At 53.3% G+C, this 20,858-nt stretch overlaps 1 protein-coding gene across 4 annotated transcripts in view; it reads right to left on the bottom strand.

Moving 5' to 3' along the window:
* The window catches only part of RGS12 (regulator of G protein signaling 12), an 80,612-nt gene extending 60,008 nt beyond the window's left edge, over positions 1-20,604 (bottom strand). For all 4 annotated transcript variants that reach the window (XR_013998381.1, XM_081131321.1, XM_081131322.1 and 1 more), the window contains exons 1-2: positions 20,532-20,604; positions 7,209-9,188 (exon numbers count right to left, since the gene is read on the bottom strand). Coding sequence is in view for 3 of the 4 variants with exons in the window: in XM_081131321.1 (XP_080987447.1) it covers positions 7,209-9,089 (1,881 nt within the window). In the remaining variant the exon portion in view is untranslated. The remainder of the gene's footprint in view (positions 1-7,208; positions 9,189-20,531) is intronic.
* Positions 20,605-20,858: the final 254 nt, after the last annotated feature.

Genomic DNA, 20,858 nt, shown 5'->3' with positions numbered 1-20,858 from the left:
TTCAACAGAGAGGACTTCATATAAATAATTGCTAACCAGGTACCAGAGAACTGAAAAGGTAAAACAGACTCTCGGTTGTCATGAGGCAGCCACAGGGGAACTGGCTGCAGGGACAACAGGGAAGAGGAGTCATGTCACCTCAGCAGCCAGACGAAGGGCCGCTGGCGCTGGACCCGGCCTCAGTGTCTGAGGGGTGATAAGGCTGCCTGAGCACGGTGGGGACCACAAATTGGACACAGGCTGTGGCGGAAAGGAACTACCTCACTGGGAAAGAGCGTTGCCATGGCAGACAAGGAGCAGGACCCCTCCTCCCCAGGAGGCAGAGCCTGCCAGGGACCCAGCTGGCAGAGGGGAAGGGGCACAGACCCCAGTGTCCCTCAGTTGATCACAAAAGAAGGGCTCAGCCCTGGCCGGTGAGGCTCACATACAGGAGGGTCTCAGGTTCAATTCCCAGTCAAGGGCATATACGTAGGTTACAGGTTCAATCTCCGGCCCCAGTCGGGTGCATGTGGGAGGAAACAAATCGCTGTCTCTCTCTCACATCCATGTTTCTCTCTCTCTCTCTTCCACTATTTGTAAAAATCAATGGAAAAAATATCCTCAGGTGAGGAGTAAAAACAGGCGGGCTCGGAGCTGACGCGTTACATCCTCTTACAACAAACTCCATGTACCAGGAAGAAGTCAAAGCCCCAAATCAAAACAACTTTAGAATCCACAAAATTCCATTTCAAACATAAAACTGTATAGTGTTGACTATGGTAGAAGTGTGTAAGGAGCAAACTGCCGTCCTGAGAAAGGAAGAAAAAGGCACAGACGGAGACTGGGCCTCCTATGCGGGAAGGGAAGGGAAGGGAAGGGAAGACGGGAAGGGAAGGGAAGGGAAGGGAAGGGAAGGGAAGGGAAGGGAAGGGAAGGGAAGGGAAGGGAAGGGAAGGGAAGGGAAGGGAAGGGAAGGGAAGGGAAGGGAAGGGAAGGGAAGGGAAGGGAAGGGAAGGGAAGGGAAGGGAAGGGAAGGGAAGGGAAGGGAAGGGAAGGGAAGGGAAGGGAAGGGAAGGGAAGGGAAGGGAAGGGAAGGGAAGGGAAGGGAAGGGAAGGGAAGGGAAGGGAAGGGAAGGGAAGGGAAGGGAAGGGAAGGGAAGGGAAGGGAAGGGAAGGGAAGGGAAGGGAAGGGAAGGGAAGGGAAGGGAAGGGAAGGGAAGGGAAGGGAAGGGAAGGGAAGGGAAGGGAAGGGAAGGGAAGGGAAGGGAAGGGAAGGGAAGGGAAGGGAAGGGAAGGGAAGGGAAGGGAAGGGAAGGGAAGGGAAGGGAAGGGAAGGGAAGGGAAGGGAAGGGAAGGGAAGGGAAGGGAAGGGAAGGGAAGGGAAGGGAAGGGAAGGGAAGGGAAGGGAAGGGAAGGGAAGGGAAGGGAAGGGAAGGGAAGGGAAGGGAAGGGAAGGGAAGGGAAGGGAAGGGAAGGGAAGGGAAGGGAAGGGAAGGGAAGGGAAGGGAAGGGAAGGGAAGGGAAGGGAAGGGAAGGGAAGGGAAGGGAAGGGAAGGGAAGGGAAGGGAAGGGAAGGGAAGGGAAGGGAAGGGAAGGGAAGGGAAGGGAAGGGAAGGGAAGGGAAGGGAAGGGAAGGGAAGGGAAGGGAAGGGAAGGGGGGACTGTAAAGGGAAGGGCGTTTAAGTCGAGATGGAAAATTAGGGGAAACATTTATTTCTTCTACAAACACCTAAGAGCCTACGATGCACTGGGCAATCAGCAAAACCTTTAAAAACCAGAAACAAAGTGTGTAACTTCCAAACCAGTGAAGGAGGGGAGTGAACTAAGTAAACAAAAATCAGCCTCGAACATAAAACAAAGGCTGTAGGGAAAGCAGGAGGGAGAAAGCCTAGAAAACACAGATTTACAGAAAGTCCATAGTAATACCCACACCAGTAATTCCAATAAATATAAACAGACTACATTTTCCATTTACTCTGCTTACTCATGAACTGTCAGAGAATGTTATATTAATGTGGATTAGGGGAAAAATCCAACTGTCTGCTACTTATAGTAACAAGTCTAGAACATGGAGAAATGAAAATGTTTAAATAAAGCAATAGGAAATGCTGATTCAGAAAAGGCTTATATAGGTGTATTATAACAGGGCCTTTTCAGTAAAAGATACAATACACTAAATGAAGAAGGGGAGGGAGGGGGAGGAAATGTCACCACTGATTTTATAACTTTCTGAGGCTACGATAACCTTGATACCAAAACCAGACAAAGAGCGTGAGGAAGGGAAACTAAAGATAGTCTCACTCATAAACACTGATTGAAAATTCTACAGAAATATTAGCAAACCAAATCCATTCGTGTATAAAAAGATAATCATAAGTTAGGTTTATCTCAGGATGCAAGTGTGGTTTAACAATCACACATCTATCAGTGTAATCTGCCACATTAGCATTTTAAAGGAAGAAGCCCAGTTGATCATCTCAATGAATGCAAAATAACCAGAAAGAAAAGCCAACATTCAGCACACGTTCATGATGACAAGTATTAACAAACAGAAGCAACCTTGGCAAGGCAGCTGGATATAACAGCAACAAATCAATTGTACTTTTACATATTACAAAAGTTAGCATTTACAATTTTTAAGTAGGTACCATTTATAATGGTAACAAAATGTACAAGAGACCTAGGAATAAATCTAACAAAAGAATCTAAGAATAAATCTAAGTAAAGATGTTCATAAAGGCAGGTATAAAATTTTACTGAAAGAAAGTAAAGAGAGGGTAAGTAAATGGAAAGAGACCATTTTCATGGATAGAAAGGCTCAACATCCTAAAGACACCAATTCTCCCAAACTGGTATACAGATTAAAATACAACTGCAATAAAAACGTCAACAGCATTTTTAAAGAAGTTATAAACGTAAAATTTATATAAAAGAGCAAGGCTCAAGCACAGTCAAGATACAGTGAGGAGATCTGCCCTCTCAGATATAAAGACATTATAAAGCTACAACTTTAAAAAGTAAAGTACTGTTGGGGGTACTGACGATGGAGAAGAGAACTGAAACCGGCCCCACACGTACACGAGCACATGGAATACGGCAGAGGGGCACTCCTGGGCCCCGGGGGAGAAATTCAGTGCTCCAACACCTGGTCATCCATGTAGAAAAAACGTTAACTTGCCACCCACCTTATTCCATTCATAAAAATCAACTCCAAAAAAGTTTAGGAAATAAAGGAGAGGCTCTTTCTGACCTCGGGTAGTGATGAATGTGTTACATGGAAAGTGCAAACCGTAAGAGAAAAGATGGGCAAGTTGGACGACATCAGAGTTAAGAACTTCCATGCACCAAGACACCACAAAGCAAGGGAAAACAAGCCATGAACCAGGAAGGGTCATCAGCCAGCATCCACAGTCCCCTGTCAGGCAGAAAAAGACAACCCCACAGAAAAATGTGCCCTCAGCCAAAAGGAAGTCCAATCTTTATGATCAGGGAAATGTCACCTGAAGCACAGTGAGATGCCATGTTACAACTCCTGGATTGCCAAAGCCTTAAGAAGCCTGAGGACGGCAAGTATTGGTGAGGATGTGGGGCCATCTGAGCTCTCACAGGAGCTGGTGTGGGAGGGCTGGGGAGAGTGTTCTCTTTCTGCAGGGTTAGAGCACTCTGAATGAACTGTAGCTACGGATAATATTGTGGGTAAATCTGAGAACTGGTAACAGATGATTAAAAGTCAAGTGCAGAAGCTGTTATAAAGCCACTGTTATAGACCCCAAGCAGCAGTAACTAATCAATACATTGTCTAGAGACTCAAACACGGCAACACTTCCGGTGAACACTGGGGCCGCTTAGCTCTGAATGTTCTCACTTTTCCTGGAAATTACACAAAACCAAAAGAAAACAGTCTTGGTGGCAGCTTTGTGTCTAGAGTGTCCTCCACCTCAGGTCCTACTCTCCGTGCTGCTGGCCCGGTCCAGCTCCTTCTGCCCTGCCTTCTGAGGGTGGGGGAGAGTACTTCTCCTCTCTGCTCCCCTGGCACCTTCAGTAACCTTGGTGGCAGCTCCCCATGTGCATCAAGTCCCCCGACAGCGCTCAGCATGCGCTGCGGTGCCCAGTGCTCTAGCCCCAAGCAGCTCAGACCTGTCCCACAGGCCAGGGGCTCGAGGCACAGGCTGCTATTGTTTCCTCCCTTCCTGGAGACTTGGGTGGGAGTGACACAATGTTGCCTGCTGGCATTGTCTGCACCGGCCATGATCAAAGCCGCTCTTGTCACAGGGGCCTTAGTGGTATTGTCCAGATATTTTTACAATCTATTTTAAAACTTCCTGTCATTGTACTAGAAAAACTACAAGATTTGACTGTTGAATCCGGTGCCCTCCTGGCCTGAGAGCTGACAAGCCTGTGGTCAGCTGTGCCAGGGACTCAGCCAGCCCCAACGCCAGGCCTCGCTGTTGCACTCGGGCTGCTATCAGCTGCCTCCCTCTGCTTCATTAACAGCTCCTCACACTCGGTTTCTCTGCTCCAATCACTGCTGTGTTTTCTGTCTCCCAGCTGGATCCTGATACAGCCCCACTTTGTGCAAAGTAAGACACTGAAGCCACTGTCATCACAAGACTGAGAGTGACAGGACGCAACTAACGACACTCAGGCCTCTAGCATCTCGCTCCTTCCTCTCCTAAGGCCTCTTACTCTTCTCATTTCCAGGCACAGCCTTCTTCCCTTTCTGGCCTGTCCCCTGCTCATCCTCACAGTCTCCAGCCAGCTCAGGCCAGACCAGGAGGGACACCAGGGGACCCACCTCACCACCTCTAGAAGCTTCTGCACCCCAACAGAGGAGGCTGTGGGTGACGCTGAGCTAATAATGCAGGGGACCCATTTAGCAGAGGAGAAAGCAACCAATAACTTCCAAGAGACTACAGCAGGGACCCGATAAAGCACAACTCATTACTCCCTCTGTTAGATCCACCGCTGCCCCGTCACCCTACAAAAGGAAACACTGAAGGCGGCCGCAGGGAGCCCTAAGTCCGCTGAGTCTCAGCACTCATTGGCACGTGACTGTGGCAAGCTGTTTAATACTTATCAGCTTGTCAGTAAATGAAAATGAAGCACCCAGCCTGAGGGGCTCACAGAACCCCACCCAGGTTTGAGAGGAGACCATGGCACCATGACCAGGGACATCCTTCTGTTACAGTGTGGTGATACCGGCCAATGCTGTCCTTCTCACTACACTATTTTAATCTTCCCTCGAGGACATGCTTAGAAAGGGGAGGAGGAGAGGGGGAGGAGGGGAGGGAGAGAGAGGGAGAGGGAGGAACATTGATCGGTTGCCTTCTGTACACGCCCAGACCAGGAATTGAGCCCACAACCCAGAAATGTGCCCTAACCAGGAATGGAACCGGCAACCTTTCTGTGCACAGGACGACACTCAACCAACTGAGCATTCCAGCTGGGCCTTCTCACTACATTTTTGTTCAAGGTGAAAGAACATTATAAAGGAGCCCAAGACTCCCTCAAATACAGTCAGCTGAGCAAAGACAGTCTTTTCCACAAATGGTGCTGCAGCAACAGAACACCACAGGCAGAAAAGTGAATCTGGACACAGACCTCACACCCTTCGCAAAATCAACCCAAAATGGTTATTTATAGACTTAAATGTGAAGTGCAAAACTATAAAACTAGAAGGAAACACAGGAGAAAACCCAGATGACCTTGGGTTTAGTGATGCCTTTTCAGACACACCACCAAAGACACAAACATGAGAGAGAGAATTGATAAGCTGGCCTCACAGAAGTTAAAAACCTTTGCTCTGTGACAGACAACATCAAGAAAAGGAGAAGACAAGCCATGGGCGGGAGAAAATACTTGCAAAAGACACATCTGATAAAGGACTATTATCTAAAATGTGTTTTAAAAAAACTTTAAGAGTTTTTTTAACAAAAAGAAAAAAACTCAATTGAAAAATGGTCCAAAGACTAGAACAAAAACCTCACCAAAGACACACAGGTGACACGTAAGCACATGGAAAGATGCTCCACTTTCTCAGTCATTAGGGGAATGCAAACTAAAGCGACAGTGAGACACCACCACGCGCCTGTCAGAGTGGCCAGAATCCAGAGCACTGGCAGAACCAAGTGCTGGAGGGATGTGGAGCAGCAGGAACCTCACTGGGTGCTGGGGGGGGGGCGTGCAGTTTGGTGGTTTCTTACAAAACGAAATATATTCTTACCACACAATCCAGCCATCAGGCTCCTTGGTATTTACCCAAAGGAGGTGAAAACTCATATCCACACACAATCTACATGTGGAGGTTTACAGCAGCTTTACTCACAATTGCCAGAACTTGGGAGCAACTAAGACGTCCTTCAGTGGGTGGCTGAATAAATAAGCTGTGGTCCATGCAGACAGCCCTGGCCAGCGTGGCTCAGTGGTTAGAGTGTTGGCCAGTGTACCGAAGAGTCACAGGTTCGATTCCTGGTCAAGGGCACGTACCTGGGTTGCAGGTTTAATTCCCAGCTCATCAGGGTGTGTGCAAGAGGCAACCAGTCGATGTCTCTCTCTCACATCGATCTCTCTCTCTCTCTCCCTCCCTCCCTTCCACTCTCTCTAAAAAGTCAATGGGCCCAGCCAGGCGTGGCTCAGCAATTGAGTGTCAACCTAGGATCCAGGCGATTGGGGTTCGATTCCCCATCAGGGCACATGCCCGGGTTTCCGGCTCGATCAATGACTTTCTCATCATTGATGTTTCTATCTCTCCCTCTCCTTTCCTCTCTCTGAAATCAATAAAGATATATTAAAAAAAAAAAAAGTCAATGGAAAAAATGTCCTTAGATGAGAATTAACAACAACAACAGAGGGCATACTGCTCTGGCCCCTGGGGTGAAGACTCGGGCCAGGGATGCAGTGGACATCGAAGAGGCCACAGGGACAGGACCCTCCGGCACCTGCGGCAGAAAGGGTAGGAAGCGGGGGGAGACCCTCACCTGGGCTGTGAGAAGTCACCAGCCCTTCTACCACCACCTGTCCCACCATAGCCAGGGCCAGCTGCAGATGCGACACTTGAGGGAGCCGAGAGTGAAAAGGACTCCAGGCAAGATGGAGCCTGCAAGCACAGCCCCAGCAGACATACAGCTGAGGAAGCCGGGGCTGGGGGCTGGGCGGCGCGCCACCGTTTCATCAGTCACTGAGCCTTCAAGCCACACCCACTCCCACTGAGCCAGCCCCAGCAGGCTTACCTGTTTGTCTTCCTTAGTCTTCCTAACATTTCCATGGGGACCGAAAATGCTGTGCATCCCAAAAGCCTTCCTGGACCAGTCCCTCTTCTGGGTGCTCAGCAGGGGCTGCGCCAGGCTGCCCTCCACCCTGTAGCGGTCAGCAGGAATCTTGTTCATGGGAGGGGGCAGCGTGCCACAGTTGACACTGGACCACCCGTCGGTGGAGTCCGTGTAAGACTCCTGGTCGCTGGCATGCCCACACTGCCACTCCTGCAGGACGTGGACCGGAAGCCACCGCTGGCTGAACCCACCGCCAGGGCCCACAGTGCCTCTCCTGGAAGGGGGGACTGAGCTCCGCGAGGAGGCTGGGGGTACCTCCACGTGAGACGCGGGCCCCAAATGCTTACTGAAGTCCCAGCACCTGTCAGCCTGTGGAGCAGCCTCGAGTGGGGGCCCTGCCTCAGGGTCGTGGCTAAAGGCTCCATTCCACGGGGCACCCCAAGGCTGGGGGCCCCTCCCGCCCACACCCTCCCAGGTGCTGCTGCTGGGGCCGTGTCTGCTCGAGCTGGCGCCCAGGTCCACCACAAGCACGCGGCTGCTTCTTTCTTCCTGGTTGAAATTCCCAATGCCACTGTCACTGTTGCTGCTGGTGCTGGTGTTGTGGTGGGCGTCGGCGTCCCCATCCACGAAGGCGCGGGCCCGCACACCCGCGATCAGCTCGCCCATGTCCCTGTACAGCACAGAGATGAACTGCAGGACCGGCAGGGAGGACGCCGGGAACTCCAGGCAGCCGTTGGTGTCCGGGTCCGCTGTGCACTCAAACCCAAACCGCCGGGCGATGCCTTGATGGATCTTGTGATTGAACAAGTCTGGATCCACCATAAACACGTGGCAGGAAGTCCGCAAGACGCCCTCCTCCTCCTGTACCAGGCTGCCATCATCGCTGCTCTGCATGGTCACGAGCCCAAAGAACCTCCTGTCGTCGGGGCACACGGCGCTGAAGGCAAGCTTCTCGGCGGGGTACTCGGCCAGCACCGCGGCCCTGTCGGTGCACAGCTGCACACCGTCGTGCATGATCTTCATGGTCACCAGCGAGTGGATCTTCTGCTCGGCCCGCAGGCGCCGCAGGCAGCCCCGGATAGCCTGGAAGCTGTCTGACTCCAGGTTGCAGCTCGTGGAAGGAAGTTCGATAGACCCTAAATAGCCGACAACCATGGCAACGTTTAAAATACTTGCATCTAATCCAAAATCTTCATGGTTCTCTAGTCCAATACTGAAAACAGAATCATCGTTAATAACTTTTGAAATCTCCTCCTTGGAAAGCAGGCTGGGCTGCGGGTCATTTACACTCTCGTGCCTGAGGTCACACCGCGCAGCCGCTGACTCTGAAAGGGATCTTTGCTTCAGTTTCGAGGGCTCTGAGCTGCTGGCACGAAGGCGAGGGTTTTCGAAGATCATGCTGAAAATCCCCCCTGACTGCATTTCCTCGACGACCCTCTCTGCCCGGTTTATACCTAACGCTTTGGAATCGAGTCTGGGCTTCCGCCAGCCTTTTCCTTCATAGAAGCCCATTTCCTCATCGCTGGAGCACGACTCCAAGTGGCCGAGGCCTTCGCCCACCACCATGTGCAGGACCCCAGAGCATTTCCCAATTAGTTTAACCACGTCTTCGTGGGATGCCTTCTTCACGTTGATCTCATTGATGGCAAGTATCTGGTCTCCAGCACGGAGGCCCACGAAATCAGCAGGGCTCCCTCTCATGACACAGCTGAGCACGCAGGGCGCCTGGCCGGAAAGGGTGAACCCGTACCCCGCTCTTCCCCTGGCAACCTCCACACTCCTCAGGCGAGGGGGCGCCGTCCCTGGTGGTGGGCGCTCCGCTGTGTCCCCCGCTCTGTACATCTCAATGCGCCTCAGAGACCAGAAGCATAGTTCTTACTCCAGGGGGTCCACAGTTTAGAAAATGCTTGATGCTGCCATAGTTTTTCTGGAAATAATGCCCTGAAGAAGAAAAACAAATAGTTTAGTATTACAGACCCCAGATCTCTATTGCTTACTGGTGTTACCTAACATAAAAAGGTACCTCATAACAAAACCCATCACAGAAGGAGTCTCCAGTTTCCGAGTAAATGTCAGTGAAGGAAAGGCAGTATACCCTAGTCAGGCCAAGAATTTCCTTCCAAAGTAGGTATAACAGACGGAGAATGTGCCCCACAGACCCTCTCACTGGACTGGGGCTCTAGGAGCTCACAGGTGCTGAAGCGCCCTGTGTGCTCACCCTTCAGGAGCCCATGGTGGAGAAGGGGTTATCTCAAAGAGAGATGAGGAATGTCTGATGGAGTCAACACCAATGAGATTCACGGGAGGCCCACAAAGTTTTTGAGAAAACTGTATCAGTAGCTTGAGCAGAAAGAGTCAGAGGCAGTACGAGATGAAAAGTGGACACTGGGTCCCAAAAATTCTACTGGTAGGAAGCAGGCTGAGAAAAGGGGAAGATGACTCAGACACAGAAGGATGAGTGAGAGAAATGATCTCTGTCTTGAGACCTAATCAAGAGGCTTTGACATGTGCCAGCTGGACTAAAGACTGCTGTGCACCTGTGACTCCTTCATGCCTCCCATGGTCCCTCGTCCTGAGCAGGAGTGTCTGCAGTGGTTACCAATGTTGTCCTGATGTTGCATTTTTGGTGTGGGCAGAGGGGCTGACAGCTGGCCCTTTGGTTCAGGCCTACAGATGGAGAAGAAATGTACTCAGAGAGCTACAGCCAGGAAGCCTTACCCATACCTGGAGCTGATTTAGATGACAGATTCTGAATTTTGAAGTGATGCTGTCATGGGGATTTGGGGGACAATGTGTTTCTTATGTGGGAGGAACATGAATAGTTGGGGCCAAGGGCTGAACAGTGAGTGATAGGCAGCCTCTGAGACAGCCCCAATGATCCCACCCTTGGCAGTCCCCTCCCCTTGGATTCACGCTGAACCTCGCTCTCCACTTCTAACAAACAGAATATGGCAAAAGTGATGTGATGTCCCTTCCAAGATAGGTTACAGACTGTGGCCTCTGTCTTGTTTACCCTCCCCCTCACTCGCTCTGAGGGATGTCAGCTACCTGGTTGTGAGCTGCCCTTAGAGCAGCCCACACGGCAAGGAACAATGTCTCTGGCCAAAAGCCACATTGCTGACCTTGGAAGTGGATATTCTGAGGCCACCAACTACCACGTGAGCTTGGAAGTGGACCCTCACCCACTGCAGCCCTGGCTGACACCTGGTGTGAGACCTGGGACAGAGGATCAAACAAGCCTCACCCAGATTCCTGGCCACAGAAACTGAGAGGACAAGCGCTTGTTGTTGTAAGCCGCTACATTTGGAGGCAGCTTGTTACAGAGCATAAGATAACTAATACACCATATAATGCAAAATATGAATGTTGGATTTGACTTGTTACCACTCCTGCTATAAATACATACAAATAGCACTATATTTATGTCTAGGTAGCAATGCATGATGACGTATTTTTTAAGTGTTCCCTCAAATCTAATCTGTGATGAGGCGATTAAGGATATCAGGCTGCATATGCCAGAGATAAATGACTACAGAATGGAAAACCTTGCTAATGAAAGTAACTACCTAAGCAATCATGATCTCACAAGCTAAGATAACAGTAACTCCATTTTACAAACAAGGAAACCAAAGCTGGGGGGAAACCTGCCTATGACCATGCTTTAGACAGGGTTAGGATTCACACAGGGCGACTTCGGTGGGCTCTTTCAGCACATCCCGGCCACCTCCCGTTTCACTATTAGCACACAAGCAAGTGCCTATGTAGAAACTGAACTCGCATGAAGTATTTCTGCTGACAAAAATTATTAACTTCTCTCAAAGAGTCTTACCTGAATTCCTTGGAAGCTTCATCTCCCAGATTTGAACATTAATCTAAGCTTAGGAAGCGGGTTGGCACCACAGTTATTAGCATGCATAGTTGAATAATTTGCAATAGACTCAACAGAAGAGTACAATATATAAAACGTCCCCATTCAGAATTTTTTTATGCAGAGTTTTTGCATGGGCTTTTGAAAAATGTCAGTTCTTAAGATTTTACCACTTCATGCCCCAAGAAACCAAAGGCCAAGCTGCAGGGTGCATGTCACATGCCTGGGTGCTGGTCTCCAGGTGTGCACCCCTCCGCCTTCCCCACCCAGCTCATCGCTAAGGTCCCTCCGCCTTCCCCGCCTAGTCCATTGCTAGGCAGCCAGTTACAGCAATTACAAATGGAGATGGGAATTTACACAAACAGAAAGTAGCTTTTAGAATCAGGAAACATGGCATAAATAGTCAGGAACTAGGAGAACGAAGTAAGGGAGCCAAGAAATTCAAGCTGCAAACTTACGGACGTTTCATTTCTTTGAGCACATCAGAAATTTGTAGACACAGTTATTAACGTTAAAATGAATTGGAATTCCGAAAACACTGTAAAGCTGAAATACAGTTATGCTAGCGTCATATGCACCACATAAAGTTTGAAACACTAGCCTTAAACACACGCCCTGCTCCCCCGTCCAACTCAGGCTGCAAGGAAGGCGGGGCAGCCCAAGGGAGGAGCGCCCAAGGCCTCAGACAGAAGGGCCTGGAACAGGATCCCTGGCACAGCTGCCTGAATATTTTATCGCTGGCCCCTGGTGTCTCCACCTCCAGAAGGCCTCATACCAAGTAGCATCCCCAACTCAGAACTTTTCCCTTTTTACTGTGTGAAGAAAATCTACATTTAGCAGAAAAAAATACTATTTTAAAATTAAATTACAAAGGCCCATATAATCTTAATGTTTCAAAAATATTAATATACAGTTAACCCTTGAACAATGCAGGGGGGTTGGGGCACCAACAATCCACATATAATTTTTGACTCTGCCCAAACTTAACTACGATCCCTCGTGTCTGTGAGGAAGGGGTTCCAGGACCCCCGCAGGTACCAAAATCCGAGGATGCTGGAGTCCCACACAAAACTACGCAAGTCGGCCCTTCACATCCAAGGACCCCAACCACAGATGAAAAACACTGTTTTCTATCTGCAGTTGGCTGAATCGCGGTTTCAAGCCTGGGGGATACTGAGTGCTGACTGAATATTTATTGAAGTCCACATATAAGTGGACCTGCACAGTTCAAACCCGGGTTGCCCAAGGGTCAAAAGTATTACATGATGATTCTGAGCCCCTGTAACGTCAACTTTGCCTCAAGCAAGATCCATAGGGTAACAAATGTGCAAAGCCCTCTCATCTAAAATAAATAAGTGTAAGCCCCCAACGATGAGAAAACTGTTCTATTTCATACTGCCTGGGCTCACACCAGCACTGAGGGTGACAGACGCCTCGGCCTCAGAGGACAAAAGGACAGGCATCTGTGTCTGGAAAAGCCATCTCCCAACCACATGCAGCCCTGTCATTGGCCTGACGAGGGACTCTTTCCTGTCACTTCCCGTCACTCTCCAGTGTGCTGGGTGTAACAAAGACAGAGGGAGGTGCATCTGGAAATAACTTCTTTTATTCACATCACATTAAGAACACTCTCCACACGGGGCAATTTAAGGAAGGTCACGTTAAGGAAAGATGACGCTCGGCAGAGGGAAGGCAGCAGACATCCGGATGGCGGTGGCGATCACAGCAGAGAGAAGGGGCAGGAGACAGGATGAGGGGGCTCCCTGTCACTTGGCTCCATGCAGCCAGTGGTCCAGCACTCAGCCTCTTCTCCCTGGTGCCACCTTGGCCCCCTACACCTGCCCCACCCTCCCTCTGGCTCATCTTCCTTCCCTAGTGTCACCCTGCTCACAGCCACGACACTTCTCAAGGGGCTCAGCCTTACCCTCAGCCTGCCTTCCGAGGCCTCCTCACCAGCGCCGGAGCAAAGCTCAACGCCCACCTCAGGCAGGTCCATCCCCACGGCCCCATGACTTTCCCGCTTGTTCGTGCATTCACTCAGTGATTACTGAGGGGCTTCTACAGCAGCACCAGGAGACAGATATGAACAGAGGACTAGAGATGGCCCTGATCTCCTGGGGCCCCGCCCCTGGGGGACACGACAGCTTGGCAGGTCAATACGACCACACACAGGTCAGGACACACACAGGAGGGCCCACAGCCCTGACTCCATTTAAGAAATTACTCTTCCCTGAACATACCCTCCCCCTCCCTCAACTGCCCCTTGGCTAAGCCCTCCTAGCCTTACCCATCTCCCAACTGCCCCGCACAGCGCTGGGCCCTGAGCTCTGGCTGTGCTTGCTGTCCACTCACTGGCCTGGGGACACCACCGTGCAGCCTCTAGCACCTTTCTGGGGCAGCGCTGTGGGCACCATGGCATCAGCACACACTCGGCTTGTGGTGCCCACACTGAGGACACATGTGGGCTCTGGGGACACATGAAGGCATCAGGACAAAAGACAGGTTTGAGGGGAAGCCATGCATGTGTGGGCAGGGAAGCAGAGCCTGGCAATCTTGAGAAGGTGGGAGGACTAACAGCTGCCAGAGGCTCGACTACACGAGGCTGAGGCTGCGGACTATAGAAATCCTAATTGTGTGAAAGACCACACCAACCAGAAGCTCAGACAGGACCAGGAGCTCCACCTGGCTCCCCTCAACCCCTCCAACCAGGACTGAGTCTGAGGGGCTCAAAGAGCGGGGCTGACCTTCCCCCCAGCCAATGGACAGCCCCCGCCCACAAGCTCTGGGCACCAGCCTGGCAATGACCGAGTTTTGGGAAAAGCCAACAGGACCAGCAGAGTGACCACCTTTCAGGATCCACAGCTGATGGAAGTGAGGGGCTATTTTGATCCCAGAAACAAATGCTCGTTCAGCAGTCGTAAAACACTGAAGGTTAAACTGTGTCCCTCTCCCCTTCCCATTTAATCTCTACTCAGTCCTCCTGTCTGTGGTTTTAAGCCTGGGCAAAGTGGGACTACAAATAGAGTTGCCAGGCTTAGCGAGTCAACATACAGGACACCTAAGTTTGAATTTCAGATAAAGGATGAGTAACTTTTAGTATGAGTACACCCCAAACACACAGCACGCTTTACCCAGCCAATCTGTGAGGGCAGACAGGGATGTGTGTCCCGGCAGGCCACGGGGCAGCACGGCCCTGACTGTGTCCCTGAGCTCCTCCTGGCTAGAGCCTGGCTGGTTCCGTTATCCCACCTGGACGTCACCTCCACCCTTACCATCCTTCCCAGCCACTTCCTGGGGCACGGCTGACAGTGGCAGGCCAAGGACAGGAGGGAGCAGGCCAAGCTGTGTCCACCTGCCCTATCTGCCTGTCACCTGGCCTCACCCTCAAATCCCTACATGGCCAGGAAGGACAGGCCTCCTACATGACTCCCCTTCCACATACAAATGTGGTCTTGCCCTACGTGATTCACGATGAAAAAGTGATGCTGGCCTGTCCTGTGTCTGTTTTTTCACTGGGGCTGCAGGGAATTGCTCTGCTGTCTGTCTCGCAGTCACTCGTGGGAAGACAAGAAAACCCGCAAGGGCACGCAGTCCCGGGCACCCGCTTCAGCACAGCGTGAGGGAGCAGCTGCGAGCCCCAGTCCTGCACAACAGGGCGCCGGGAGCAGACCCTTTACATGCAAGGGAGGGGGAATGGCCAGAGGACGCCATGTGGGCAGGAAGCCCTGTCCCCACCCATGACCCCACATGGCTCCTCACCTCCCCGATCCAGGCAAGGTGGATAATGGGCTGAATGGTGGCCCCAAATACATCAGGTCCTAATCCTCAGAACCTGGAAATGTGACCTTATTTGGAAAAAGGGTCTCTGCAGATGGGATTAGAGGTTCTGAGATGGGGAGATGACCCTGAATTATCCAGGTGGGCCTAAAAGTAATCACAAGTGTCCTTATAAGAGGGAAGCAGAGGGAAGATCAGACATAGAGAGGCCACATGAAGACAGGGGCAGAGACTGGAGTGATGCAGCCACAAGCCCAAGACTATGGCCAGCCACCAGGAGCTGGGAGAGGCAGAAAGGATCCTCCCCCACAGCCTCCAGGAGCGCAGCCCTGTCCACACCCTGATTTGGACTTCTGGCCTCCAGAGCTTTGAATAAGTCTGTGCTGTGTTAAGCCACCCACAGTGTGGTGCTTTGTTACAACAGCCACAGGGCCCCACTGCCCAACCCTGGCAGCAAGGAAGGTGACTGGCTGCTAATTCTTCACTCCACAGACCAGCCTGGGCTGGACTCCGAGAAATGAGGGGCTCTGGTGAACGGAACAGTCTAGGCACCTCACTCTGCCCAAGTGTCCCCTGGGAGAATGTGTCCTGGGCTCGGCTCCGCTGAACTGTGCTCAGGAGTCACAGAGCTCATAGCCTGGCACACAGCAGGGGCTTGATACAGATGTGCTACATGAAGGCTTGAGCCGCCCACCTGGGCGCAAGTCCACGCACAGCAACACTGCAAGCCTAGACGTGACATCATTCGCACCATCACTAACAGGTACTGAGTACATCCTGCGTGTCAGACACAGCTCTCCACCGTTTTACACATATTATCTGTGGGCCCTGAGAAAGAAGATGCCTAGTTAAGAAGGGGTCCTGGTGACCCCAGCCGGGCGTGGCTCAGCGGTTGAGTGTCGACCTAGGATCCAGGCGATCGGGGTTCGATTCCCGGTCAGGGCACATGCCTGGATTGCGGGCTCAATCAATGACTCTCTCATCATTGATGTTTCTATCTCTCTCTCTCCCTCTCCTTTCCTCTCTCTGAAATCAATAAAGATATATTTAAAAAAAAAAAAAAAAAAGAAAGAAAAGAAGGGGTCCTGGTGACTTAAGTGGGCTTAAATTTAAAAACACAGACACACAAAAAAGCACAAAAACAGTATAACAGCCATTTCTGCACAGGGTCCTCTCATGCAAAATACACTTCAGGGAGAAGCCTGCACTGAACTGCCTGCCTGCGCTGTGTCCCCGTCATCTGAGCAGCCCTTATAAAGGTTTCCTGGAATCCTGTTTCAACCAGTAGGACCGAGGCTTTCCCCACCCAAGAGAAGCTGCACAGCTGCTTCTTCAACCACCCATCAGGACAGTGCCTTTTAGACCAGTCACACTGCGAGGATTTGGAGCAGTCACTTGCACGAGGCCAGACCAATCAGGGACCGGCAGCGGGGACTTCTGTCTCTAAGTCAGCTTCCCTCTGGCCTTGAGCGCACACGTTCCCTTTCCACCAGACTGCCCTTCCCCGGCTTCACTGCAGGCAAAGCAGACCAGCAGGGAGCGGAGCAGAGCCGTGTAGCTGGACGGGGCCTGGCCCCAGGGCTGCCTCACAGCCGTGCTGTTCTCACAGCCTTGCTGTGTCACAATTGAGCTGTTTTGCACTGAATCAAGTTTCCTTCTTCACTGCACCCGAAACTGGGGATTCCTGTTAGTGTTGAATTGGCACCGAGGAGGCTGACCCATCCTCGTTAACCCTCACCACAGCCTTGCTATCGACCTACTATATAGACAGAAACTGTGGCACAGAGGAGTAGTTCGCCCCGAGTCAAACTGGGTAACAAGGATGAGGTGAGGAATGTGGTACCAAAGGGTGACGACCTGCGCCTTCGCCTCAGCCCGGACGGAGCCTGAGGCCTAATAAACTCGCCAGGCCCAGAGAGCATGAACCTCTGGGAGGTCAAAGAACAACCCTGCCCTCACCCCTAAATGGCTCACCTCAGAGGAACACGAGGAGAGCACAGCCTCTACCACCACCGCGCTCATCGAACCCACGTGCGAAGACGGGCACTGTGCAGGCCAACACTTGGGAGAGCCGGCCCAGGCTTCACCTAATCTGGGATTTGTTAAAGAAGAGCTCTCCTTTAGGCTAGAGTGGCTCACTCCCTGATCACTTGATTCTCCAGATGACAAACAATAAATCCCAAGGATTGACACCTGGCTACTAATCAATAGACTACTAATCACAGTCTATCATGCAGTGAAAAACCTCATGCACTCTCCTTTGCTGCTCAATCAAGTTCCAACCAGGTACAAAATATACAGACAAACTATGTGAAGGTACTGGAGAGCTATGAGAGCAGGCGGGGCTGGGAGGGAGCTATCCCCTACAACAGGAGGGTTGCAATGGGTAAGATGATCAGGGGGGTGTTGGTACAAGTGACCGGAGCTCAGGCAGAAAGCCACAACCCTCCCAGTGCGAGTCTGGACATGGCTGGGTGCCTGTAAAGAGAAGGGCACATCCCAATTCCTCAGAAAGGAGGTAGCTGGAGAGAGAGGAAGCCCTAAAATCTGCTCATAAACTAATCTGGTCCTTGGCCAACCCCTGAACTATACGGGAACAAGGAGCATCCAAGGAGAAGGAGGAGGCAGATGGTAGGTCAAAGGCACCAAGCAGAGATTATAGTAGAGATTTCGGTTGGAGTCCAAAGTGACTCCCAAAACAAAAATCAACAATTCACAACGAATCACTGTGATGAACCAGTCACAATGTCCGGGACACTCAAATACTACCAGATGTTGAGATGCAAGGTGTGACCACAGTCAAGAGAAAGGAGGTCAACAGAAACAGATCCTGAGATAAACCAAGGGTTGAAACCAGCAAATAAGAACTTTAAAGCAGCTAATATAGTGTGTGAGGGGTTTGATGGAAAATATGGTCAGAATTAGCAGATGGCTTATCTCAGTAGAGAAACAGAAACTATAAAGCAGCAGCAGATAGAAGTTCTGGAAATGGGTGTCTACTTCCAGAAAGAGACGATAGCTTTTATCAGATGGCCAAAGGAGCTAGTGGCCACCAACTCCCCAAAAGTAAAGAACGGGTGATCTACTAGATTTGAACCCTAAGCCAGGCTTAGCTTCTTTCCTGGGGTGGCTCAGGCCTCTCCTCCAGGGCAGAGCAGGGAAAACACAAGGCCCTTCAGGACACAGCAGCGGCTGGGACAGACCCTGCCCGATGGCCCCAGGGAAGGTGTGTGAGGTGGCTGCTCCTCAGCACGGAAGGGAAGCGCCATAGTCCTTCAGAAATAAAGTCAGCAGCACTGTCGTGGGCTAAAGGGTGGTCCCCGAAGACATCTGGTCCTGGCCCCAGGAACTGAATGTCACCTTATAGGGAAGAGGGGCTTTGCAGGAGTGATTAACTTAAGGATCCTGACGTGGGAGAGGGTCCTGGGTTACACAGGTGGGCCATGAACAGAATCTTCTCGAGTGTCCTTATGGGAGGGAGGAAAGCGGGGGGAGTGGAGGACAGAATGCAGCCATGGAAGCAGGGGGAAGTGGGCACTGGGATGTGTGGCTCAGGGCCAAGGGCTGAGGACAGCCTCCCTGGAGCCTCCTGAGGTTCACCGAGGCTTCTGCCCAGTGAAGTCCATTTCGGACTTCTGGCCTCTGGACTGTGAGGGAGTAAGTTTCTGTTGTTTAAGCCCCGAAGTTGGTGGTAATCTGTTTCAGCGGCCACAGGAAAGTCACACAAGTGCTAAATAGAAAGTAAAATGCTTATAGGAATGCCACCAAATTCAAAGAAATTGAGAACGCTCTGGCTCGCTGTCCTGTGCGCTTTCTGCACAGCGTGTGTCACCATACCTAACCGTTTTCTCCTTCACCCTGACTGTCTTGCTTGGACCATTTACAGTGAAATCAGAAAGGAACACGCTGTCGCCTTCTGCCGTGGAGGTGCAGGCTGTGGGCAGAGCTCAGCTCCCTCTGCTTATTCCTTCACCGCCTTCACCTAGAAACCGGAGCTGCCCCGCCTTCTGATGTCCCAGTCCCCGCCTGGGCCCGAGGCCATGTCTTCGGTCCTCCCCAGCCCTTCAGCTGCTCCTCTGCCTGGCCACTGACCCCTTCCTCTCAGACGGTCACTCCCACAGGGGAAAAGGAGGCCTGCCCTTGACCGGGGGCCCAGGAGCCTCCAGCCCCCTCGTCTTTGCCCCACAGGCCGGATCCTGCCTCCCTCCTCACCTCCTGACCCTCCCACTACACGGCCATCCTGAGCGCTCAGGCCACCGGGCCCTGCCCTCTCCCCTCCTCCACAGCCTAAGTCCAGGGCCTTTCCTCAGCCCTCCCCTTTGGTGACCTCTCTGAGACCTCCTCCAGCCCCTGTGGCCCTCCCATGCCCCACCCGGAGGTGTCCCTCATCATCAGTCACCCAATGGCCCGGTTGGTGGGCACCTCCGCGATGGCAGACCCATCCGAGGAGAGTGCCGGAAGCTGAAGAATTCATGCCATTGTCCTCGGTCCTCAAAGCCACTGGGTAAGGCAACATGAAACTTCACACTGTGACCCCTCTATTTCTGAAGTAAAGCTCCTCTCCTACGCGTTGCCCCCCCAGGCTGAGTCTCAGAACGCAGGCCCCCAACTCCTCACCCTGGCACTGCTAGACCGCCCATGGGGTACCTCGCCTTCCATCCTCCAGGAAGGCGGGACCCCTCCCGTGCACACCTCACTGTCCCGCCCGCAGGTCCTGCGACTGTGCGGCGACCACCGCACTGACCACGCTGACCCGAAGCTGGCCCCACCACCAACCCCGTCCACCAAGGAGGAAACTGACGCCAGGCGCGGTGGTCACCTGCCCAAGGGCATATCCCTGTCCAGTGGCCAGGCAGATGCCCAGCCAGGACCACTCTGGGGGCACTCCGTCCACACTCCGCAAGTGGGGCCACTGTCCACAGGGGTCAGGACCGCTCGTTCACACCCCGCAAGTGGGGCCACTGTCCACAGGGGTCAGGACCGCTCTGTCCACACCCTGCAAGTGGGGTCACTGTCCGCAGGTCAGGACCGCTCGTCCACACCCCGCAAGTGGGGTCACTGTCCGCAGGTCAGGACCGCTCGTCCACACCCCGCAAGTGGGGTCACTGTCCGCAGGTCAGGACCGCTCGTCCACACCCCACAAGTGGGGCCACTGTCCGCAGGTCAGGACCGCTCGTCCACAACGACCACTCCGGCACCGAGGCGGAGCTGGGGCCGGGGGACAGGGGCCCGCAGTGGGTGTCCGGAGTGGGGACCCCTGGAGACGCCTCTGCCCACACAATGCGGGGCCGGGGGGTCCGGCGGGAATCCGGGGTCCGCGGGGGCGAGCGCGGCGGGCACCCGGGTGCGGGCGGGGGGGGGGGGGTCCGGGTCCCGCCCCAACGCCGCCCGCCCCGCCCGGCCCGCCGGCCCCGCGGCCTCCAGCGACCCACGCCCGGCCCGCGACGAGCCCCGGGGCTGCGCCGGGAACAAAAGGCGCGGCCGGCGGCGAGCTCGGGCCGGGTCCCCGTGAGCCGGCCCGAGGAGCGGGACCCCGCCGCCCCGCGCCCTCCGCCGCGCTGGGCGGGGCCGGGCCCGAGGGCGAGCGCGCCGAGAAGAAAGAAAGCGGGCGGGGCGGCCCTGCGCCCGCCGCAACCTACCGCCGCTCGCGCCGCCCGCCGGCCCGTCCGCGCCGCCCGCCGCCCGCGCGCCCAACGGTCGCCTCAGCCGCCGCCCGGGGCAAGGGGCGGGGCCGGGAGGGGCGGGGCCCGGGGTCAGCGGGGCGGGGGGCCGGGGGCGTGGTCGTGCTGGGCGTGGCCTCCGGACGAGGCGGGGCGTGGCCTCAAGGGCGTGGGCGTGCCTCGGGAGGAAGCCGCCAATGGGCGGGTCGGAGCCTCCAGGGGGCGGGTCCTGCGCGGTCCAGAAACCGGAAGTGCGGCCGGCCGCCAGCGCCGGGCCCCGCAGAGGGCCGCGAGGTGGGACCCTCG

Source organism: Miniopterus schreibersii (genome assembly GCF_964146895.1).
Source record: "Miniopterus schreibersii genome assembly, chromosome: 1".
Taxonomy (NCBI): domain Eukaryota; kingdom Metazoa; phylum Chordata; class Mammalia; order Chiroptera; family Miniopteridae; genus Miniopterus; species Miniopterus schreibersii.
The sequence above is the reverse complement of the archived record's forward strand: the minus strand, read 5'-3'. Positions and strand labels throughout refer to the sequence as shown.